Source organism: Lutra lutra, chromosome 5, assembly GCF_902655055.1.
Source record: "Lutra lutra chromosome 5, mLutLut1.2, whole genome shotgun sequence".
Taxonomy (NCBI): Eukaryota; Metazoa; Chordata; class Mammalia; order Carnivora; family Mustelidae; genus Lutra; species Lutra lutra.
In genome coordinates, this window is record NC_062282.1 from 131,583,248 (window position 1) to 131,603,738 (window position 20,491).

The following is a 20,491-nucleotide window of genomic DNA, read 5'->3' on the forward strand; positions in this document are numbered from 1 at the left end:
TGTGGGGTAAGTTAAGAAAATGTCACTAGAACTTAACCATAATTGAAGAAAATGGAGTCCCTATAACTTTCATTTTAAGTACAAAAGGAAATTAAGAAAGGAGGGGGAAAGTATTTTAAATTTAAAGCATCATATGACACAAACTTAATAAATCATTGCTCCTATTTATGAAAAAGTTTTTAAATCTAAATAGGTTCTAATTTTAGCTAAAATAGTACTTTCTATTTCAAAAGCAAAATATTTTAGGAGCCTGAGTTCAAAAAAACACATTTTGCCCTAAAAGTCACTGGGCAAGCATCTTGTCTCATGCCTGTATTTCAGAACCCACCTCCATTAATCAACAGTAATGGAACAGTGCTACTCTGTGCTCATTTTCATTAAAAGAAGTCTATTCTCAAGAGTTCTTTCATCTTTTTTCTCTTTCACGTAATATTTCAAAGAAAAATGGGTGCATCACTGTTTATAAGAAGAAAACTACACATTTTACACATTTTTATATTATATGTTAAACTGTCCATCACATGACTTCCATTTCCAAAACAAACTACATTAATACAAAGAACAAAATATCATCCTTTAGAAAGGATCTTAATGCATCATGTTTGAAATAGTTTTTCAGAATCATTTTCCTTGACAAATGGACAGCAAATCAACCACAAAGTTGCAAAAATATTAAAGTGACAAATAAGCAACATACCTGGATGGGTGGCAAAGAAAAATTCGACAGACTGCTATTGTTATTATTGTTCAGGCAAACATTTGAATCAAAGCACATAATACCTTGTCAAAAATATGAACAATGGATGGATGAAAAGTATACAGCTAGATGGTTTTCAGATCTTAAACATATCTATCTTAAAAGGCATGGCGATATTAAATTTTCCTTAAAATTGACATGCCTTATCATAATGATAATAAGTATTTGTCAATGGAACACACATTTCCCTCTGGAAAAGTGTTTATAAGATGTTATAATGGTTACCTGTCATTTATGATCCAGTTCAGACAGAGATTGAGAGAGCTAAGATTTTTGCACCTCTTGACAATTTCCATCACGGTTTCATTATCCAGTTCAGTGATATGACGTAGGTCCAAGCTGGAAAGATTTCGTAGCTAATGAAATAAATAAAATGAAAGATGAGAAAGGTAAATACTACATTCATTCTCAAAAATTATATGGATTACTACAAAGTAGAATATCACCATATAATATTCAAAATAGATGATAGTCCAAGCAAACTCATTCATATAATATTTTACATACTAAATTGGAAATGAATGCAGACACCTATGGTAAATATATGAATGGCAATAAATATTAAAATCAAACAGATTTTATTTAACATATTTTTATTTAACAGATGTTTCATGAAAGTCAGAAGTTAGCAACCTCATAGGTGGAGGAGCTGTTAAACATATTACATTAAGTACCTTACGTTTGATAAGATTATGCTAACATTGTTTGAGGGGGAGGAGCAAGATGGTGGAGGAGTAGGAGACTACAATACCATCAGGGCCCAGGAATTCAGCTAGATAGTTACCAAACCATCCTGAACACCTACAAACTCAACCGGAGATAGAAGAGAAGAAGAGCAGCAATTCTAGGAACAGAAAATAACTACTTTCTGAAAGGTAGGACATGTGGAGAAGTGAATCTGAAGCGATGGGAAGATAGACCGCGGGGGAAGGGGCTGGCTCCTGGCAAGTGAAAGAACAGTGAAGCACAAAATTGGAACTTTTAGAAGTCGGCTCCACTGAGGGTCGTCGCTCCAGAGACTAAGCAGGGGGTGCAGCCCTGGACAGTGTGGTCTCAGGACCCACAGGGACAAAACAGGGATGTCTGAGTGTGGCAGAGCTCCCAGGTATAGAAGCAGGGAAGACGGCTGCAGAGACAGAGCTGAGGAGTGGGGTCTCAGCTCGGGTTACTACCTTAAACCATGATCCAAGGCACAGTTGGGCCACTGCTTTATGAGCAGGGACTCCACAAGTGGCAAATCGGGAGAGATCCCATCCTTTCTCCTCCAGGAGGAACAGTGCAGGAGTATGTTGCAGGAATCTGCTGGGTTTGGAGACTCCAAACTTTGGGGACAAGGGTCAGAAATAGAAACACTCAGTCACAGGCTGGGTTTGCATGACAGTGTGACCAGAGATAAGGGAGACAGGAGGGATCAACTGTTTTTCTCTGAGGATGCACTGAGGAGTGGGACCCTGAGCTCTCAGCAACTCTGAGCTGGAGATTGGGAGGCTGCCATTTTCATTCCTGTTGTACAAAGGTCAACGGAAAGCGTTCAGGGAACAAAAGCTCCCAAGACCAAAACCGAGCAGATTACGTAGCCTTGAACCTGGAAAGGGCAGTGCAATTCTGCCTCAGACACGACATTTAAGAATCACTGCAACAGACCCTTCCCTGAGAAGATCAGCAAGAACATCACACCAAGACCAAGATTACTGATCAATGAGAACTGCAGAACTCCAGAGCTAGGGGAAAGCAACACATAGAATTCATGGCTTTTTTCCCATGATTCTTAAGTCATTCAAAGTTAAATTTTTAAATTTATTTTTTTCTTATTCTATTTTTTTAATTTTTCCTCTTTCATATTTTAACAGTTTTTAACTATTCAATTTTATCAATAGCTTTTTAAAAATCTTTTTAAATTTTCATTGTTATAGTCCTATTTTATCTCTTCATTATATTTAACCTTATTTCTTGTGCACATATAGGTTTTTTTTTCTTTAAAAATTTGAGATACAATTTCTTCTAATAGATCAAAATATACTCTAAATTTAGTGCATGGCTTTGTTCTAGTCTCCAGCCTGATCACATTCATTCCTCTTTTTTTTTTTTTAATTTTCTTCAACCAACTTCCTATCTTATCAATTCCTCTTTTAGAATCTTTCTTAATTTTCATCTTTACAGTCATATTCCATCCCTTCATCAGGTTTACCTTTACTTTTGTATACATATAACTTTTTCTTTTTTTAAAGTTTTGGGAGCTAGTTTCTTCTAACAGACCAAAATACACCCAAAATCATGTGTGTGGCTCTCTTCTATTCACCAGTCTAATACATATACATATATATATATACATACATACATATACATACATATATTTTTCTTTTCTTTTCTTCACCCTTTCTTCTCCCCCCCAGTTTTGGGTCTCTTCTGATTTGGTTAGTGTATATTTCCCTGGGGTTGTTTCTACCGTTTTAGTATTTTGTTCTCTCATTCATCTGTTCTTATCAGGATAAGATGACAGGTGGAAAAACTCACCACAAAAAGAACAAGAGGCAGTACCATTGCCTGGGGACCTAATCAACATGGACATTAGTAATATGTCAGAACTAGAGTTCAGAATGACAATTATCAAGGTGCTAGCTAGGCTTGAAAAAATCATGGAAGATATTAGAGAATCCCTTTCTGGAGAAATAAAATCCCTTTCTGGAGGAATAAAAGAACTGAAATCTAACCAAGTTGAAATTTAAAAAGCTATTAATGAGGTGCAATCAAAAATGGAGGCTCTTACTTCTAGGATAAAGGGGGCAGAAGAGAGAATTAGTGATATAGAAGACAAATGATAGAGAATAAAGAAGTTGAGCAAAAGAGAGACAAACAACTACTGGACCATGAGGGGAGAATTCAAGAGATAAGTGATACTAAAAGACAAAACAATATTAGAATAATCGGGATCCCAGAAGAAGAAAGAAAGAAAGATAGGGACAGAAGATATATTGGAGCAAATTATAGTAGAGAATTTCTCTCATATGGCAAAGGGAACAACCATCAAAATCCAGGAGGCACAGAGAACCACCCCCACCCAAATCAATAAAAATAGGTCCATACCCTGTCATCTAATAGTAAAACTTACAAGTCTTAGTGACAAAGAGAAAATCCTGAAAGCAGCTTGGACAAGAGGTCTGTAACATACAATGGTAGAAATAGTAGGTTGGTAGCAGATCTATACAGAGATCTGGCAGGACAGAAAGGACTGGAATGATATATTCAGAGCACTAAATGAGAAAAATACGCAGCCAAGCATACTATATCCAGTTAGGCTGTCACTGAAAATAGAAGGAGAGATAAAAAGCTTCCAGGACAAACAAAAATTAAAAGAATTTGCAACCAACACACCAATCCTATAGGAAATATGAAAGGGGTCTTCTAAGCAAAGAGAGAGCTTAAAAGTAACAGACCAGAAAGGAACAGAAACAATATACAGTAACAGTCATCTTACAGGCAATACAATGGCACTAAATTCATATCCTTCAATAGTGATCCTGAATGTAAATGGGCTAAATGCCCCAGTCAAAAGACACAGGGTATCAGAATGGATAAAAAGACAAGACCCATTCATATGCTGTCTACAAAAAAACTCATTTTAGACCCAAAGACATTTCCAGATTGAGAGTGAGGAGGTGAAAAACAATTCACCATGCTAATGGACATCAAAAGAAAGCTGGTGTGGCAATCCTTATATCTGATAAATTAGGTTTTAAGCCAAAGACTATAATAAGAGATGAAGAAGGACACTATATCATACTTAAAGGGTCTGTCCAACAAGAAGAGCTAACAATTTTAAATAACTATGCCCCTAACATGGGAGCAGCCAATTACATAAACCAATTAATAACAAAATCAAAGAAACACATCAACAATAATATGATAATAGTAGGGAACTTTAACACCCATCCTTACTGAAATGGACAGATCATCCAAGCAAAAGATCAACAAGGAAATATAGGCTTTAAATGACACACTGGACCCAATGGACATCACAGATATATTCAGAATATTCCATTCCAAAGCAACAGAATACACATTCTTCTTTAGTGCACAGGAAACATTCTCGAGAATAGATCACATCCTAGGTCACATATCAGGCCTCAACTGCTACCAAAAGACCGGGATCATCCCTGCATAGTTTCAGACCACAATGCTCTGAAACTAGAACTTGATCACAGAGGAAAGTTGGAAAGAACTCAAATACAGAGCATCCTACTAAAGAATGAATGGGTCAACCAGGAAATTAAAGAAGCACTGAAAAAAATGCATGGAAACAAATGAAAATGAAAACACAACTGTTTAACTTTGGGACAAAGCAAAGGCAATCCTGAGAGGAAGGTATATAGCAATATAAGCCTTTCTCAAGAAACAAGAAAAGGCTCAAGTACACAACCTAAACTTACACCTAAAGGAGCTGGAGAAAGAACAGCAAAGAAAGCCTAAACCCAGCAGGAAAAGAGAAATAATAAAGATCAGAACAGAAATCAATGCAATAGAAACCAAAAGAACAGTAGAACAGATCAATGAAACTAGGAGCTGGTTCTTTGAAAGAATTAATAAGACTGATAATGATAAACCCCTGGCCAGACTTACCAAAAAGAAGAGAGACAGGACCCAAATTAATAAAATCAGGAATGAAAGAGGAGAGATCATGACCAACACCAAAGAAATACAAACAATTATAAAAACATTATGAGCAACTATATGCCAGCAAATTTGACAATCTGGAAGAAATGGATGCATTCCTGGAGACATATAAACAACCAATACTAAACCATGAAGAAACAGAAAACCTGAACAGACCCAGAACCAGTAAGAAGATTGAGGCAGTCATCAAAAATCTCCCAACAAACAAGAACCCAGGGCCAGATAGCTTCCCAGGGGAATCCTATCAAACATTTAAAGAAGAATTAGTTCCTATTCTCCTGAAACTGTTTCAAAAAATAGAAATGGAAGGAAAACTTCCAAACTCATTTGATGAGGCCAGCATTACCTTGATCCCAAAACCAAACAGAGACCCCATCAAAAAGGAGAATTACAGACCAATATCCTGGATGAACACAGATGCAAAAATTCTCACCAAAATACTAGCCAATAAGGTCCAACAGTACATTAAAAGGATTATTCACCACGACCAAGTGGGATTTATCCTGGGCTACAAGTCTGGTTCAACATCTGCAAGTCAATCAATGTGATACAATACATTAATAAAAGAAAGAACAAGAACCATACAATACTCTGAATAGATACTGAAAAAGCATTTGACAAAGTATAGCATCCTTTCATGATCAAAACTCTTCAAAGTGTAGGGACAGAAGGTACATACCTCAATATTATCAAAGCCATCTATGAAAAACCCACAGCGAATATCATTCTCAATGGGGAAGAACTGAGAGCTTTTCCGCTAAGATCAGTAACATGGCAGGGATGTCCACTATCACTGCTGCTATTCAACATAGTACCAGAAGTCCTACCCACAGCAATCAGACAACAAAAAGAAATAAAAGACATCCGAATCAGCAAAGAAGAAGTCAAACTCTCACTCTTTGGAGATGATATGATACTTCATGTGGAAAACCCAAAAGGCTCCATTCCAAAACTGCTAGAACTCATACAAGATGTAACATCAATGCACAGAAATCCATTTCATATCTATACACCAAAAGCAAAACAGAAGAAAGAGAAATAAAGGAGTCAATCCCATTTACAATTACACCCAAAACCATAAGATACATAGGAATACACCTAACCAAAGAGGTAAAGAATCTGTATTCAGAAAACTATAAAGTACTCATGAAAGAAACTGAGGAAGACACAAAGAAATGGAAAAATGTTTCATGCTCATGGATTGGAAGAACAAATATTGTGAAAATGTCTATGCTACCTAAAGCAATGTACACATTTAATGCAATCCCTATCAAAATACCATCAATTTTTTTCACAGAGCTAGAACAAATAATCCTAAAATTTATATGTAACCAGAAAAGACCCTGAATAGCCAGAGGAATATTGAAAAAGAAAACCAAAGTTGGTGGCATCACAATTCCAGACTTCAAGCTCTATTACAAAGCTGTTATCATCAAGATAGTATGGTACTGGCACAAAAATAGACACATAGATCAATGGTACAGAATAGCGAGGCCAGAAATGGACCCTGAACTCTATGGTTGACTAATCTTCAACAAAGTAGGAAAGAATGCCCAATGGAAAAAAGACAGTCTCTTAAACAAATGGTGCTGGGAAAATTAGACAGCCACATGCAGAAGAATGAAATTGGACCATTTCCTTACACCACACACAAAAACAGACTTAAAATGGTTGAAAGACCTCAATGTGAGACAGGAATCCATCCAAATCCTTGAGGAGAACACAGGCAGCAACCTCTTCGACCTCAGCCTAGCAACCTCCTTCCTACAAACATCACCAAAGGCAAGGAAAGCAAGGGAAAACATGAACCATTGGGACTTCACCAAGATCAAAAGCTTTTGCACAGCAAAGGAAAGAGTCAACAAAACCAAAAGACTACTGACAGAATGGGAGAAGACATTTGCAAATGACACATCAGATAAAAAGCTAGAATCCAAAATCTATAAAGAACTTCTCAAACTCAACACCCAAAGAATAAATAATCCAATCAAGAAATGAGCAGAAGACATGAATAGCTATTTCTGCAAAGAAGACATTCAGATGGCCAACAGACACATGAAAAAGTGCTCAACATCACTCGGCCTTAGGGAAATACAAATCAAAACCACAGTGAGATACCACCTCACACCAGTCAGAATGGCTAAAATCAACAAGTGGGAAACAACAGATGTTGGCAAGGATGTGGAGAAAGGTGAACACTCTTACACTGTTGTTGGGAATGCAAGCTCGTGCAGCCACTGTGGAAAACAGTATGGAGGTTCCTCAAAAAGTTGAAAATAGAGCTACCTTATGACCCAGGAACCACACTACTGGTTACTTACCCTAGAAATACAAATGCAGTGATCCAAAGTGCACCTGAATGTTTATAGCAGCAATGTCCACAATAGCCAAACTATGGAAAGAACCCAAATGTCCATCAACAGATGAACAGATAAAGAAGATGTGGTATATATATACAATATAATACTACACAGCCATCAAAGAAATGCAATCTTGCCATTTGCAATGATGTGGATGGAACTAGAGGGTATTATGCTGAGCGAAGTAAGTCAATCAGAGAAAGACAATTATATGATCTCTCTGATATGAGGAATTTGAGAGGCAGGGTGGGGGGCTGTGAGGGCTAGGGAGGGAAAAAATGAAACAAGGTGGGATCAGGAGGGAGACAAACCATAAGACTCTTAATCTCACAAAACAAACTGAGGGTTGCTGGGGGGTAGGGAGCGTAGGGATAGTGTGGCTGGGTTATGGACATTGGGGAGGGTATGTGCTATGGTGAGTGCTGTAAAGTGTATAAGCCTGATGATTCACAGACCTGTACCCCTGGGGCAAATAATAAATTATATGTTAATAAAAAAAAATTCGCTAGTAGTCTTGGGTTATACAAATCACAGAGGATCTGAATAAACAAAAACTTACAACCGAGATTTCCTGAATGCTTCACTCCAGTTTTTAAACATTTAGTAAGGTATTTTAAAAGAAACCCAAGTCAGAATGTAGACTGAGCCTCATGGTGGGTATTATGGAGGGCACATATTGCATGGAGCACTGGTGTGGTACGTAAACAAAGAACTGAAAAAAATTTTTTAATTTAATTTAAAAAAGAATGTAGACTGTAGATAATCAACTTTCGGGTTAATTCTTCTTTTATTGAGAAAAAATATTACTTATAACCAATTCAGGTTAAAGACTAAAATTAGTCAATGACTAGTACGGCCATGTATGTACTTAAATACAAAATGAGACACTAAAATGTTACCTAGGAAACAGAGTCTTGAAGGATTATAAAAAGACCTCAAATGACTTCCAAGTTCTCTTAAGACTCTGGAAAAGTCAGGGGGCCTGGGTGGCTCAGTGGGTTAAGCCTTGCCTTCGGCTCAGGTCATGATCTCGGGGTCCTGGGATCGAGCTCTCTGCTCATCAGGGAGCCGGCTTCCCCTCTCTCTCTCTGCCTGCCTCTCTGCCTACTTGTGATCTCTTTCTGTCAAATAAATAAATAAAATCTTTAAAAAAAGAAAAAAAAAAGACTCTGGAAAAGTAAAAAATTAAACAAAATCCTCAATTGTGCAGATTGACTATGGTGGATGAACCAACATAAGAGGACTCACAGGACCTTGGCAAAGGCAGCAGGGATGTTCCACCATTTCAGGCTAACAAGGATAACTTACTTAGGTGAAGCTAGTTGGAGGTGATAATTCTTAAGAAGAGTATAAACTTCTGCATAGTTAAACATGTTCAAATGCTAACCAGTCCTAAAATTACTTTTTGCCAGCCCTGCAGATGCTGGTTTTATTGGGCTTGGGTTTTGAAGCAATCAGTTGTAATCTGCAGGGAGTGAAGTCAAGGGTTAAAACAGGCTGCCTTGCTGATGACAGGGTTACTGAGCCTGTAGATCAGCACCACACATTTATCTGCCAAATACCTGTCAGCTGCCAAGATAGAGATCATGGGAGAGAGTAGAGACACAGGGAGAAAGAAGGGTCCGGGAAAGGCAGTTTCTTTTGGGGAGAGTCTCTTATTAAGGACAGGGAGCGAGACACAAGTAATAAAGGAAGGGAGTTGTAGCACAGGTCTTGTATGGGAAAAACAGGAAAAAAGGGAAGAAATTAAGACTGCTGGGGGGGCACCTGGGTGGCTCAGTGGGTTAAAGCCTCTGCCTTTGGCTCGGGTCATGATCCCAGGGTCTTGGGATCGAGCCCCACATCGGGCTCTCTGCTCAGCAAGAAGCCTGCTTCCCCCCTCTCTCTGCCTGCCTCTCTGCCTACTTGTGATCTCTGTCTAATAAATAAATAAAATTAAAAAAAAAAAAGACTGCTGGGAACAGAAAAGAAAGGAGCAAAGAGGGAATTTCTGTCCCTGAGCATAGGAAGGCTTCTCCACCTTGACAGGGTCTGATATCTACATTTAGAGAACCTGGTTTGACAAGGGAGAGAATGAAGGGCACCCCTTCAACTCATCACCTCAGTCTGAACCTCAGTTTTATTAAAGCTTGTGCTCAAGTACAGAAATGGTAATAAGAGCTAGATAAGCCAAATTTAGGACACTGGGCAAAATTTTCTCAGCACCTCATAGAACCAAGAACCCCAGGGTAGAACTGAAAGCTTTTAAACAGCCTGAGATCACAGCACAGACAATAAAAATTTCTAATTCTAACCATGAAAAAAGGACCTCAGGGTCTTGAATGCTGTCACATCCACAGTAGCTACTATGTTAATTTTCTGACACCTTCTCTATGTATTCCTTCCAACCACTGCCTTCTTAATCACACTGGGCTGCTGTCTCTTTGCATTATTTCCAAACCCAAGGTCTGTTTCACTCTGCCATTCTCCTACTAGATCTGACATCTTTTGCCATTTTATTCACATCCTGTTTTGCTTTCTAGCACACTTTACTGCACTGCTTCTCAGAGCTGTCCCTTCTAACTCTGCCTTGGCACATTACCAGCCAGATTAATCTTCCTTAAATAACTTTGACCATGTCTCTCACCTTCTCTGAAACTTTTAGGAAACAAAACTATTTCAACTGCAAAAAAAGAATCCCAGAACTTGCCTATCAAAGCCCTTCACTGTCTACCACTGCCATTTCCTGAAATCTGTTCAGCTAGCTGAAATCTCTTTCCCCAAATTTTGAGAGGTTTTTCTCAGTGTACTCAAAGAGCTGTGCTCATTACTTTAAAAACTGGTCTCACTTCACTCTTTTTACTCAGATAATTTGGAAGTGTGTTTTCTTCTCTCCCTGCCATTTATTCAACTGCCTGCTTCCTACTCCATCTTCTCCACAAAGCCTTCTCGATTACTTTGGAGAGAGGGAAAATTTAGTGAGTCTTGGAAATACAATATGCTTGCCTAACACAAATTATTAACCAGACAGTCCCCAAAGTAACCGTGCCTTTTAGACAGGATTCATCAATTGGCAGCAACTGCCAAGGGACCAGGAGAACAACCTTCTCTTCTTGCTGCAAGTATTTGGATGTCCCCTCTTTGTCAACTCCTTTACCTTCCCCTTCCTGTCCCCTCCCCCTCCCCAACCAGCCCTTCCCAGGCTGTGCTATTCAGGACCAAGCTCTCATCCCAAACACTTGACATCCAACCTTAATACTTGAGAGCTGGTCCGAATCTAGATAGTTGTAAATTTTCATTCATTCAACTACACTTACTTAAATGTCTCCTAAGCACCTGACTCTAACTTGACTGTACATTAGAAACATGTGGGGAACTTTTTAAAAAATACTGATAAACAGGCCCCATCCTTAGACATTCTGATTCATTGGCTTGGGGTAAGGCCAGTTGTTAAGTATTTCCAAAAAAGTTACCCAGCTGATCCCAGACTAAATTGGGAACCACTTCTCTAATGGACAGCTACTGGTATTTAAACCCTGAAAGTGTAAAAATAATTTGTAAAGCTCAGCCTTTTCCATCACTCAAAAAAGAATGCAGAAGATATTATTCATATGATCAATAACTACTTACTGGGCACCTATTATGTACCAGAGGCTATTCTAGCTGTTAAAAATACAGCAGTAAATGAAACAGACAAAACCCCTGTCCATGGGGTGCCTGTACTCCTAATTGGAAACAGGTGAGGGGAACAATAAATAAAATACATAAACAAATTATTCAGTATGTTAAAAGTGCTAAGGACTATAGAGAAAAAATAAAGCAAGGCAAGACAGATGGAAAACAGTGGAGAGAAGGCAGATGGGATGCTATTTAAATAGGCAGTCAAGGAGCACTTGGGTGGCTCAGTCAGTTAAGCATCTGCCTTCGGCTCAGCTTATGATCTCAGGGTCCTGGGATCGAGCCCCACGTCAGGCTCCCTGCTCAGCGGGAAGACTGCTTCTCCCTCTGTCTGTTTCTCCCTCTGGCTTATGCCCATGCTCACTCTCACTCTCTCTCATGCACTCTCTCTCTCAAGTAAATAAGTAATATCTTTTTAAAAATGAATAGGCAGTCAAGGATGATCTCATTGAAAAGATGATCACAGAGCACAGATCTGGAGGAGGTGAGGGAGCACACAAAACATGGGGATGTCTGGGGCAAGACTTAGTGAAAAGGCCCTGACATGGGAATAGGCGGAGCATTTTGGAGGATTAGTGAGGAGTCAGAGGTGCTATGGCAGAGTGAACAGAAAGAAAACTAATAGAAGACGTAGCCAAAGAGGTGAGTGAAGAGGGACGACTACATCAAACCTTGTAGGACAAAGTAAGGATTTTAGCTTTTGCTCTGAGGAATTTGGGAAGGCACTGGAGGGGTCTGTGAAGGAGTATAACATAATCTAACATATTTTTTAAAGATCCTCTAGCTTCTGTGTGAGTCTAGAATGGGAGCAAAGGTGGAAACAGAGAGAGGATACACTGAATTAATCCAGTCAATCAATACCGTTGACACTACAGTGACAGCAGCAGGAAGTGGTATGAAGATCCAATTTTGGATATATTTTAAAGTAGAATCAACAATATTTTTGACAAATATATCATGGAGCATGAGAGAAAAAGAAGAATCAAGGGTGATGATAATGTTTTCAGTTTGAACTCCTGGAAGGTATTATTCCAATGACTAACATGGTCTGGTAACAGGTAGGAAAAGAGTTTGGTTTTGAATATGTTATGTCTACAATGCCCATTAGATAGCCAAGAAAAGATGTCAAGTAAACTTGGAAGTCATCAGCACACAAATGGCATTTATACTTTTAAATTCAACATATAAAAGTATTAATTGTATATAAATATGTTAAATCCTTTTTATATATAAATTATACATACTTATATTCAATTATATATCTTATAAATACAAAATATAAATTTGTAAAAATATTTAATTATTTATAAATTATATAATTTACTTATAAATCATATATAAATATGTTGAATTCTTTAGGTACAATGAGAGCAGCCTTCTAATTTGTGGTGAGTAAATAAAATAAAATAATTAACTGATTAAATTAAGAGGCAGTCAAACATACCTATAGTAATAAAATATAAAAACATAGTGAGTTAGTCTGATTCTAAAAAGATTTAAAAATGCATCAACAGCAATAGTATCCTGAGCCACCTGGCGCAGTTACAGGCTGGCTTCATTCCCTATCAAAGCATAATTCAGCCTTAATGGCTCCCATAATGGCTCTGTACAACTGCCTGGGATGCCCATAGTGAGTAAGGGACTGCCCTCTGTACACCCACTGTTGCTGCTTGTTCTCCTACCACAGCCTAGGAAAACATCAGTTAGAGACTGTTCTTCCCACTAGAGTCAAAAGCAAGCTACTAGAGGTCAGGTTCATGGCTATTCACCTTTGTGTCACTAGTACCTAACACAGTCCTAGGTGTATCACTCATTTATTAACCGCTTATTGCTGAATGAGCAAATTTGAAATCAGGACCAAAACTTTAAAGATAACTTCATTGATTTAAGTTTCCAGAGATCAGGTGTCTGTCCCTCTAAGCATATCAAATGCAGGATCTATAGTTCTAAAACTCCATGTTTTTAAAAGTGATATATTTGAACACAGATTTCACAATATGTGAGGATTAAATAATAATAAACAATGGTCTCATTCCACACAATTAAAGGTCATTTTAGGACAAGAAGCATAATCAGTTCACTATTTATATGTTGGTTTTTAAAATAAAGAACAATTTTTTTTAAAGCGCCTATAAATTGTCAGCATTTTGATGTCTGTGGCAAGAATTCTGAATAGTTCACCAAAATTTTAATCACTGTCTTCTGCAGCAGAAATATGAATTTGTTAATTGGATTTCTGCGTGTTAGTGTACCAATTCAGGATGGATGCTCCGCGCCTCCTCTCTCACTCTGGCAGGAAGCAGTCTCTAATTGACTTCTTCCTAGGACTTTCCTTTCCACCAAATCCCTTCCTTTTTTTCCACAGAAGACTTTGGGAGCACCGAACAAACTACAAACAGCACTTAAAGTTAGCAGCACGAAGTAGTGCTGTCACTTTTTTACCCAGCAGAAGCTAAGAGACAGAACTTCTCCTCAATTAAAAAAATAAAATGTTCACACTGTTTCACTTAAATAAGAAAAAAAAAATCAAAGCTTAAATAAAATAAGGGCAAATTAAGTCAAATGTGAATGCAAGCCAGAAGAGATTATTTCATCTCATTGGACTGGCTATGTAATTCACTTTCATTTCCTCATACCAAGGTCAGAGATCTGTTATAAAAAAAGACAGCTCATGGAATTCTGAACCGATTTCAGTCACCAGCATCGTATAGCACACTTCAGTGCGTCAAAAGTTTTGGAAGTGCATTCCAAATAAAAGTTTCACAACCTAATTTTTTAAAGTTATAAAATAAGTGAAACTTAACCCAGGACAAACTGAACATTAGCACAGGGCAAAAGCTTACCATTTCCAAGCCAAGTGACCTGTACACTGACCTCTTGATCATATACTATGAAGGCAAAAATACCACATTATTCCATTCTTTATTTTTAATTGTGTGCAGCTGGAATACAAAGAAAAGACATTCATGCTTTTTAATTAAAAATATTCTGACATTTTTATTTTCTGGAGTTCCAGAAATATTACAGAAATGTTGTACCTACTCTCTAAAATATCTATTTTTTTTTTCTTTCTTCCTGGTTTAGAATATGCAACTGGGACTCAACTTCACACTGAAAATCTCTTAGCCTGCCTTACACTCTCATGTCTAGGTCTCAGCTAAAAGCCACAGCTCAGAGTAAAAAAGTGCCTAAACCTTAATTTCAGAAAAGATTCTTCCTATTCTGTGACCAGGTACTATTTCAAGGAGTGTGAACCAAATCTGGAGCACAGATTAACTACCAGCTGAGCCACTTCCCATCTTTGGGCCTTCCATACCACTGGAAAAAGATTTCCTGACACACGAGGAATACCATGCGGCCTCTGTTAATAGGTCCCTGCAGCTTCTCTCTCTGGTTTGCCCTATAGGTCTGGAGCACCCTGAGTCACCAAGGAGGAAAAGGCTAACCCAGGCACCCATCAGCAGCCTTCTCTCCTCTCAACCTCTAAGCCATTTTTATGAGAAGCAATATCCCAAAACATATATATAACTCTTCTTCCTACTGTCCTCCTTCTAGTCCCCACATAAAACCCCAAATATTCCTTCTAGTCGGAAGACACATCTGATACTAACAATCTAAAAATTAATAATCACTACTAGTGAGAAAGGAGTCACAGAATCCAACCTAAATCAAGATATAAGATTGGGAAAAGTACTGTTTCTTCATTTCTGGCATTGTACTTGATTTAATTATTCATGGCATTATCCAAGTGCCCCAACCACCTACAATAATGAAAGAATGAACACTTTTCCAGGTAAGAAAAATCTCAGAAGACTCAAACTTTTTAAAGGGAATGTAGGATGTATACTCAAAATCCAAGTCAGGAACTCTCCAAACACTAAATCAGATTACAATTGTTTTATCTTTGTTCTGTAAGAACCACTCCAAGAAGCAACAGCATTTGGTTTAAAATATATTTAAATAAATTTATTAATAATAAATATTTATTTGTTTATTAGTAATAAATAAATTTATTTAAAATATATTTAAATAAAATATATTTAAATTTGGAATTGGTAAGTTTTAGTTCCTGACTCTGCTAATCACACTCAAGAGTTAAAAGTGAATGATCCAAATTCTAGGTTATTATCTATGCTACAGGCAGTGTATCAGTTATCAATAAGAAATGGTAATCAGAAAGAAGCCTTTAGGAAATTTTCTCTGATACTAAATTTCTCTGATACTAAATAATGCAGATCATGAAATTACATTATCATTAAAACAGATAATACAAATTTTTCCAAAATAAACTGCAAAAATCTTGCAACTTTTATTTATACACTGAAGTACTACTTTCTGATACAAAGAACTATATCTATCTGTAATTCTACCCTCTCAATCTATTTTGCCCACCTACAAGTAAAAAGCTTCAACCAAATGAGATCAATTTAAAATAGCTGGTGTACATCTAACATATAATTTTAAATATCAAATTATGATTGACCCTAATAATATATACCGAGTCACTTATACCTTCTCATATCAATGAAAAAAGCATGACCAAGATTTTTTGAAAATTAAAAAATAAACAAGTAGACATGATAGCATGTTATTTTTAATCAGTCAAAACCATCTAAGATATAACTTAAACCAACTAGTAACTGATAACCAATAAGCCAAATAACTAGTTCACAAATCCTTACTTAGTCAAATACTTGTCTTTATATTTGCCTCTGAGAACTGACATTACAGATATAGCACTGAGGAAACATTTAAGTTTTGTTTTGTACTAGGAGCATGTACAAAAACTGCCTTTCTTTAATTAAGCATCTAGCCCACTATCCTATTTTGGGGACTCGCCACGGCCTTGTAGCTTCCTTATTCTTTACTGTCACATAGCTAGCTGCCCCTGTCTCTCTAGCCATAGCTTGTCGAGATCCATAACAGAAGTATGGCTAGTGGTAGTTTGAGGAAGGGACAAGACTAACTTAAATCTTACATTACGTGCCACTCTCTGCTTTGTGCTTTGATCTCCACTACTACAAGATGCTCTGAGAGGAAATAAATATTGGTTCTATTCTCTTAAGTGGGCTCTCATGTAAGAAACCTGGAATGATGCAGAGAGATATATTAGGGTCTAAACAGGAAAACAGAAACCAATATAAGTATTCATTAATTACATGAAGGGAATTTCATTAAGGAAATTGGTTATTCCGGTGAGGCAGAGGCTGAGAAGAAAAACTGGAGAGGCCAGTATAAGCCAGAGATTTCACAACTGCAGGAAGACTATACACCCCAAGGCTGGAGGGACAAAAGAAAGTCAGTGTTACTGGAACCAACAAGCTATGGCCATTCAATAGAAGCTGGAGCTGCAGAGGATCCGTCCAGGGCTAGAACCATGGGGGATATAAAGCTGTTGCCAGTAAAGTACCTGAGACAGAAAGGGAGGGAGAGAAATACCCTAGTTTTTCCCTCCCTTCGGCCTGGGCTGCCTCCCACTAAATGCAGCCTGGAGAATGAAGCCCCCAACGATGCAGAAATTAGAGAGAAAAAAGAATCTGAGGGCTAACACACCTAGGATCAGAACAAAGCAAACAGAAAGAAGGGGAAAGGGGGATCTGGTTTCCAACAATGAAAAAAAGCAGTCAATCTAATGGGAGTTTTTTATAACAACCCAGAAGTATAATTATGCCAGAGTATTCCTGCAACTTGCCTGAGAAACACAGGGTGCTAACCAGCTTTGTTTTTTTTTTCAAGCCAGATGAAAGCTCTAAGAGCCATCACTTGCCCTGCTTTCTCAGGCACAGGGGTATTATTTAATTTTTAAAGATCCAAGATTGATAGCCAATTGCTGTTGAAAAAGTACCTCTGATCAAACATAATAACCAAGAATATCCTCTAGTGAATATAATAGAGAAAGTTCCAGTGGGAAGCTTTCTTTTGGAGAAAAAAAAATGTTGATGGCCAATCATCCCACTAGGATATAATCAATTGAAGGGAAGTCTACAGTAGGGAAGCAGCTATGCTCCGAAAGGTTTTGTAAATACAGTGTGATCAACAGCTTTTGTGTAAATGCCTGTGATACCTCTGGGCTGGAGAGCAAACATGTGAGGAGCTCAACTGCCTTCGGTCAATGGACTCTACTGGCCTCTATTATTGGGCCAGTGTGTCTGGAGAAAAGGGAGCTCAGAACCAAACTGCATTACAAAAGTTATTGTGGAAAATAAGGAGTAATACTATGTAAGGCCCAAATTCTGGTTCACTATTGAGGATTCAAGCTAAGATTTCAGAACACACACCCCTACTGTCACATAAATAAATCAGCTTTTGACTAACAGAGAGTTACTATGGAAATGAATTCCCTATTGTCCAAGAATGTGACCACAAGAAAGACACAACATAATTTATCGTCCTTTCAGTATCCAGGAGCCCCGTTAGATCTTCATTACAAACATCGCACAGTGTTACACAAAATTGTAAAGAAAAATCTGACTATTTGGGTTCTGAGTAATGACTAATGATTGACATAGTGTGGGTGTGTACTGTGTTTAAGTGTGTGTGTGAATGAATATAAAATATGTTCATACACAGGCACTTCTCTGTGTCTGACAAGACCTGCCCAGGTGCAGTGAAAACAGTACTTAAGTAGGTAGCTAAATTAATTAAAAATAAGACACTGTTAATTATTGTATAATCATTCAAAACTATTAACTGAATACAACTGTCAATGGTTTTATATAATTGAATATGTCCCTTATATCAATTTGGATCCTATTTAGCTCTAATTCTCAATAAATATTCATTTTAAATTAATAAATGAGAGCTGCTTACTTTATTTTTTCTCAGTAATATATTTCCTCATTAAGTTTCATAATAGCTTATTCTCATTAGTCCCCAAATATGTTTTCTCTAATTCGGGAAGTCTGTTCTGTCAGGGCCTCATCAGTGTCTACTATCACTATTTATGTATAAACCACAAGACTAAGAGAAGTAGACTCACACTGGTCCCTAAATAAAATTTCTCTCACGAATCAGTGTGAACAAATTTGAAAGTCTAAGAAAGCATGAAAGCAACATCTCTTAATCTTTCTTAGATAAAGACTGACCTCATGTGTTAGAGACCAGATAAAGTTGAAATTCTTTTTTATAAGAATATTTGCAGCAAAACCATCATTTATAAATAGTAAGTGTGTGATAAAAATTCAAGGAGTGAAATGGGGATAATATAAGCAAAGTAAAATAATATTTAAAATATAAAAGCCAAGATCCAAGAAAGGTCCTTTCAAAAAAGACTGCCAACTTTCCTCATTTTATATTATATATTGATATTAAAGCCTGAAGCAGCCATTTTATCAAAGGATAGATACAACAAAGAAACTCATTTGTTCATTGTACTTGTTAGGACTCTCACAAACTGAATCATCTGAAAGATGAATTCATTCATTTTACTAGTGTCACACTGATACATCCTGCCGTTGTAGTTGTTGAAATGAAAAAGCACCAGAAACAAATATATATTACAACTTGAGTATAAGTAACAGAGTTATAAAATATAAGAGAAGCCTCATTGAACAGGGATCACTGATTTAACAAAATGAAAAATTAAAGGCGATATGTTGCTACAGCTTATGTAGACCTTATACTAATTTAGAAAAGTAAAAATCAAAGTCACTAATTCATGCAGTAATAATAAGGTACACAACAGTATATTCACCCAATTCAGTATATTGCTGTAGTAGAAATTACTTAAAATGATTTTATTAAAAATACTATTTTAGTTGTTCACTGCATGAACTTAAATCATTAAATAACCCTTAAGGGGTTCAGCAGGAAAAGGAAAACAAAACAAAACAAAACAACAAAGAGCAGACACACAGTCATTAATCTTAAGGTTTAGCACTGGCACTCAGGTAGAAAGAAAGGTCACAAATATTTTAAATAAGATTTATTTTCACAAAAATTATTGTACATTTTTATTTTAATGAAAGAACAGGAGCGAATTAGGACTAAAGAATTATAGGGAACTTTTATACACCAAGATGAACATTTTTATTACTTACTTATTTTTCAACTATATCCTTAGTAACTTTCCAAACACTCTTCCTCTACAACCCTAGAGGTAGGGTGATGCTATTATTTTTATTCTTATTTTATAGATGAGGAAACTGAGGCAAAGAAATTTGGTGATTTGCCCCCAGTCATATAATCAGTAGTCATGCCCTTAGCTTTGATGACAGAAATAAGTGGTTACTGTCCATTGCAAAACTTCTAAAAAAAAAAAATTGATTAATGGATCATGCCAGAACTAGATAATCATTGCCTATACTCTCAACATTCAGGTTTTGGGCCTAACTCTTAAGCTCTGAATGGCTAAAAGGAACCAAAAGCCATGGTCATCCAACAAACACCCCTTCACAATACTCACTGGCTCATACTCACTATGAAATATTTTAGAGCTGAATGAATTTAAGAACATGTATTTTTTCCAATCTCAAAATAACACTCAAGTACTATAATTACTTAGAAACAAATGAAATTATAATATATGACTAAACACCAATATCACCTCTAAAGTAGCAAAATAATATGTTCTTCCTTTAGAATAAAGCATTCTAAACTGATCAGTTGCTTGGAAATTTAAAAGGCAAGAAAGGTCATCTTTCATTTCTAGTCTCTGGATACATAAGAAAAGGAAGACAAAAATTGAGTTAGTTGCATGAATGAACATTCTTTCAGTTACTTATGTTAAATTGCCTGAAAAAAAATCAATTTTGTTTTCCTTTAGAAAACATTTCATACTTTCAACCATAAGCACTTTAAAAATATGTGGGTTTTTTTAAAGTTCTTTAAATATGATTATGGTCCAAGAAAATATCAGAAGTTTGGGCATTTTGTTCAGCTGTCTGTTACCTTTCCAAAAAAATTCTGTTTAAAAACAGAAACAAACAAACATCAAAAACTTCAACCAAACCCACACCTGACGTAGCCTAAAAATTCAGATCATGCTTATAAATTGAATAAAGCAACAATAAGATCTAATGTAGCATCAGAATTAATATTATTAACT

The 20,491-nt window shown here is 36.8% G+C and overlaps 1 protein-coding gene across 3 annotated transcripts in view; it reads right to left on the minus strand.

Annotated features, from left to right (window-relative positions):
- Positions 1 to 20,491, minus strand: part of FBXL17 (F-box and leucine rich repeat protein 17) — a 521,014-nt gene that overhangs the window by 328,408 nt on the left and 172,115 nt on the right. For all 3 annotated transcript variants that reach the window (XM_047731562.1, XM_047731561.1, XM_047731563.1), the window contains exon 6: positions 983 to 1,113. In XM_047731562.1, coding sequence (XP_047587518.1) covers positions 983 to 1,113 — 131 coding nt within the window. The remainder of the gene's footprint in view (positions 1 to 982; positions 1,114 to 20,491) is intronic.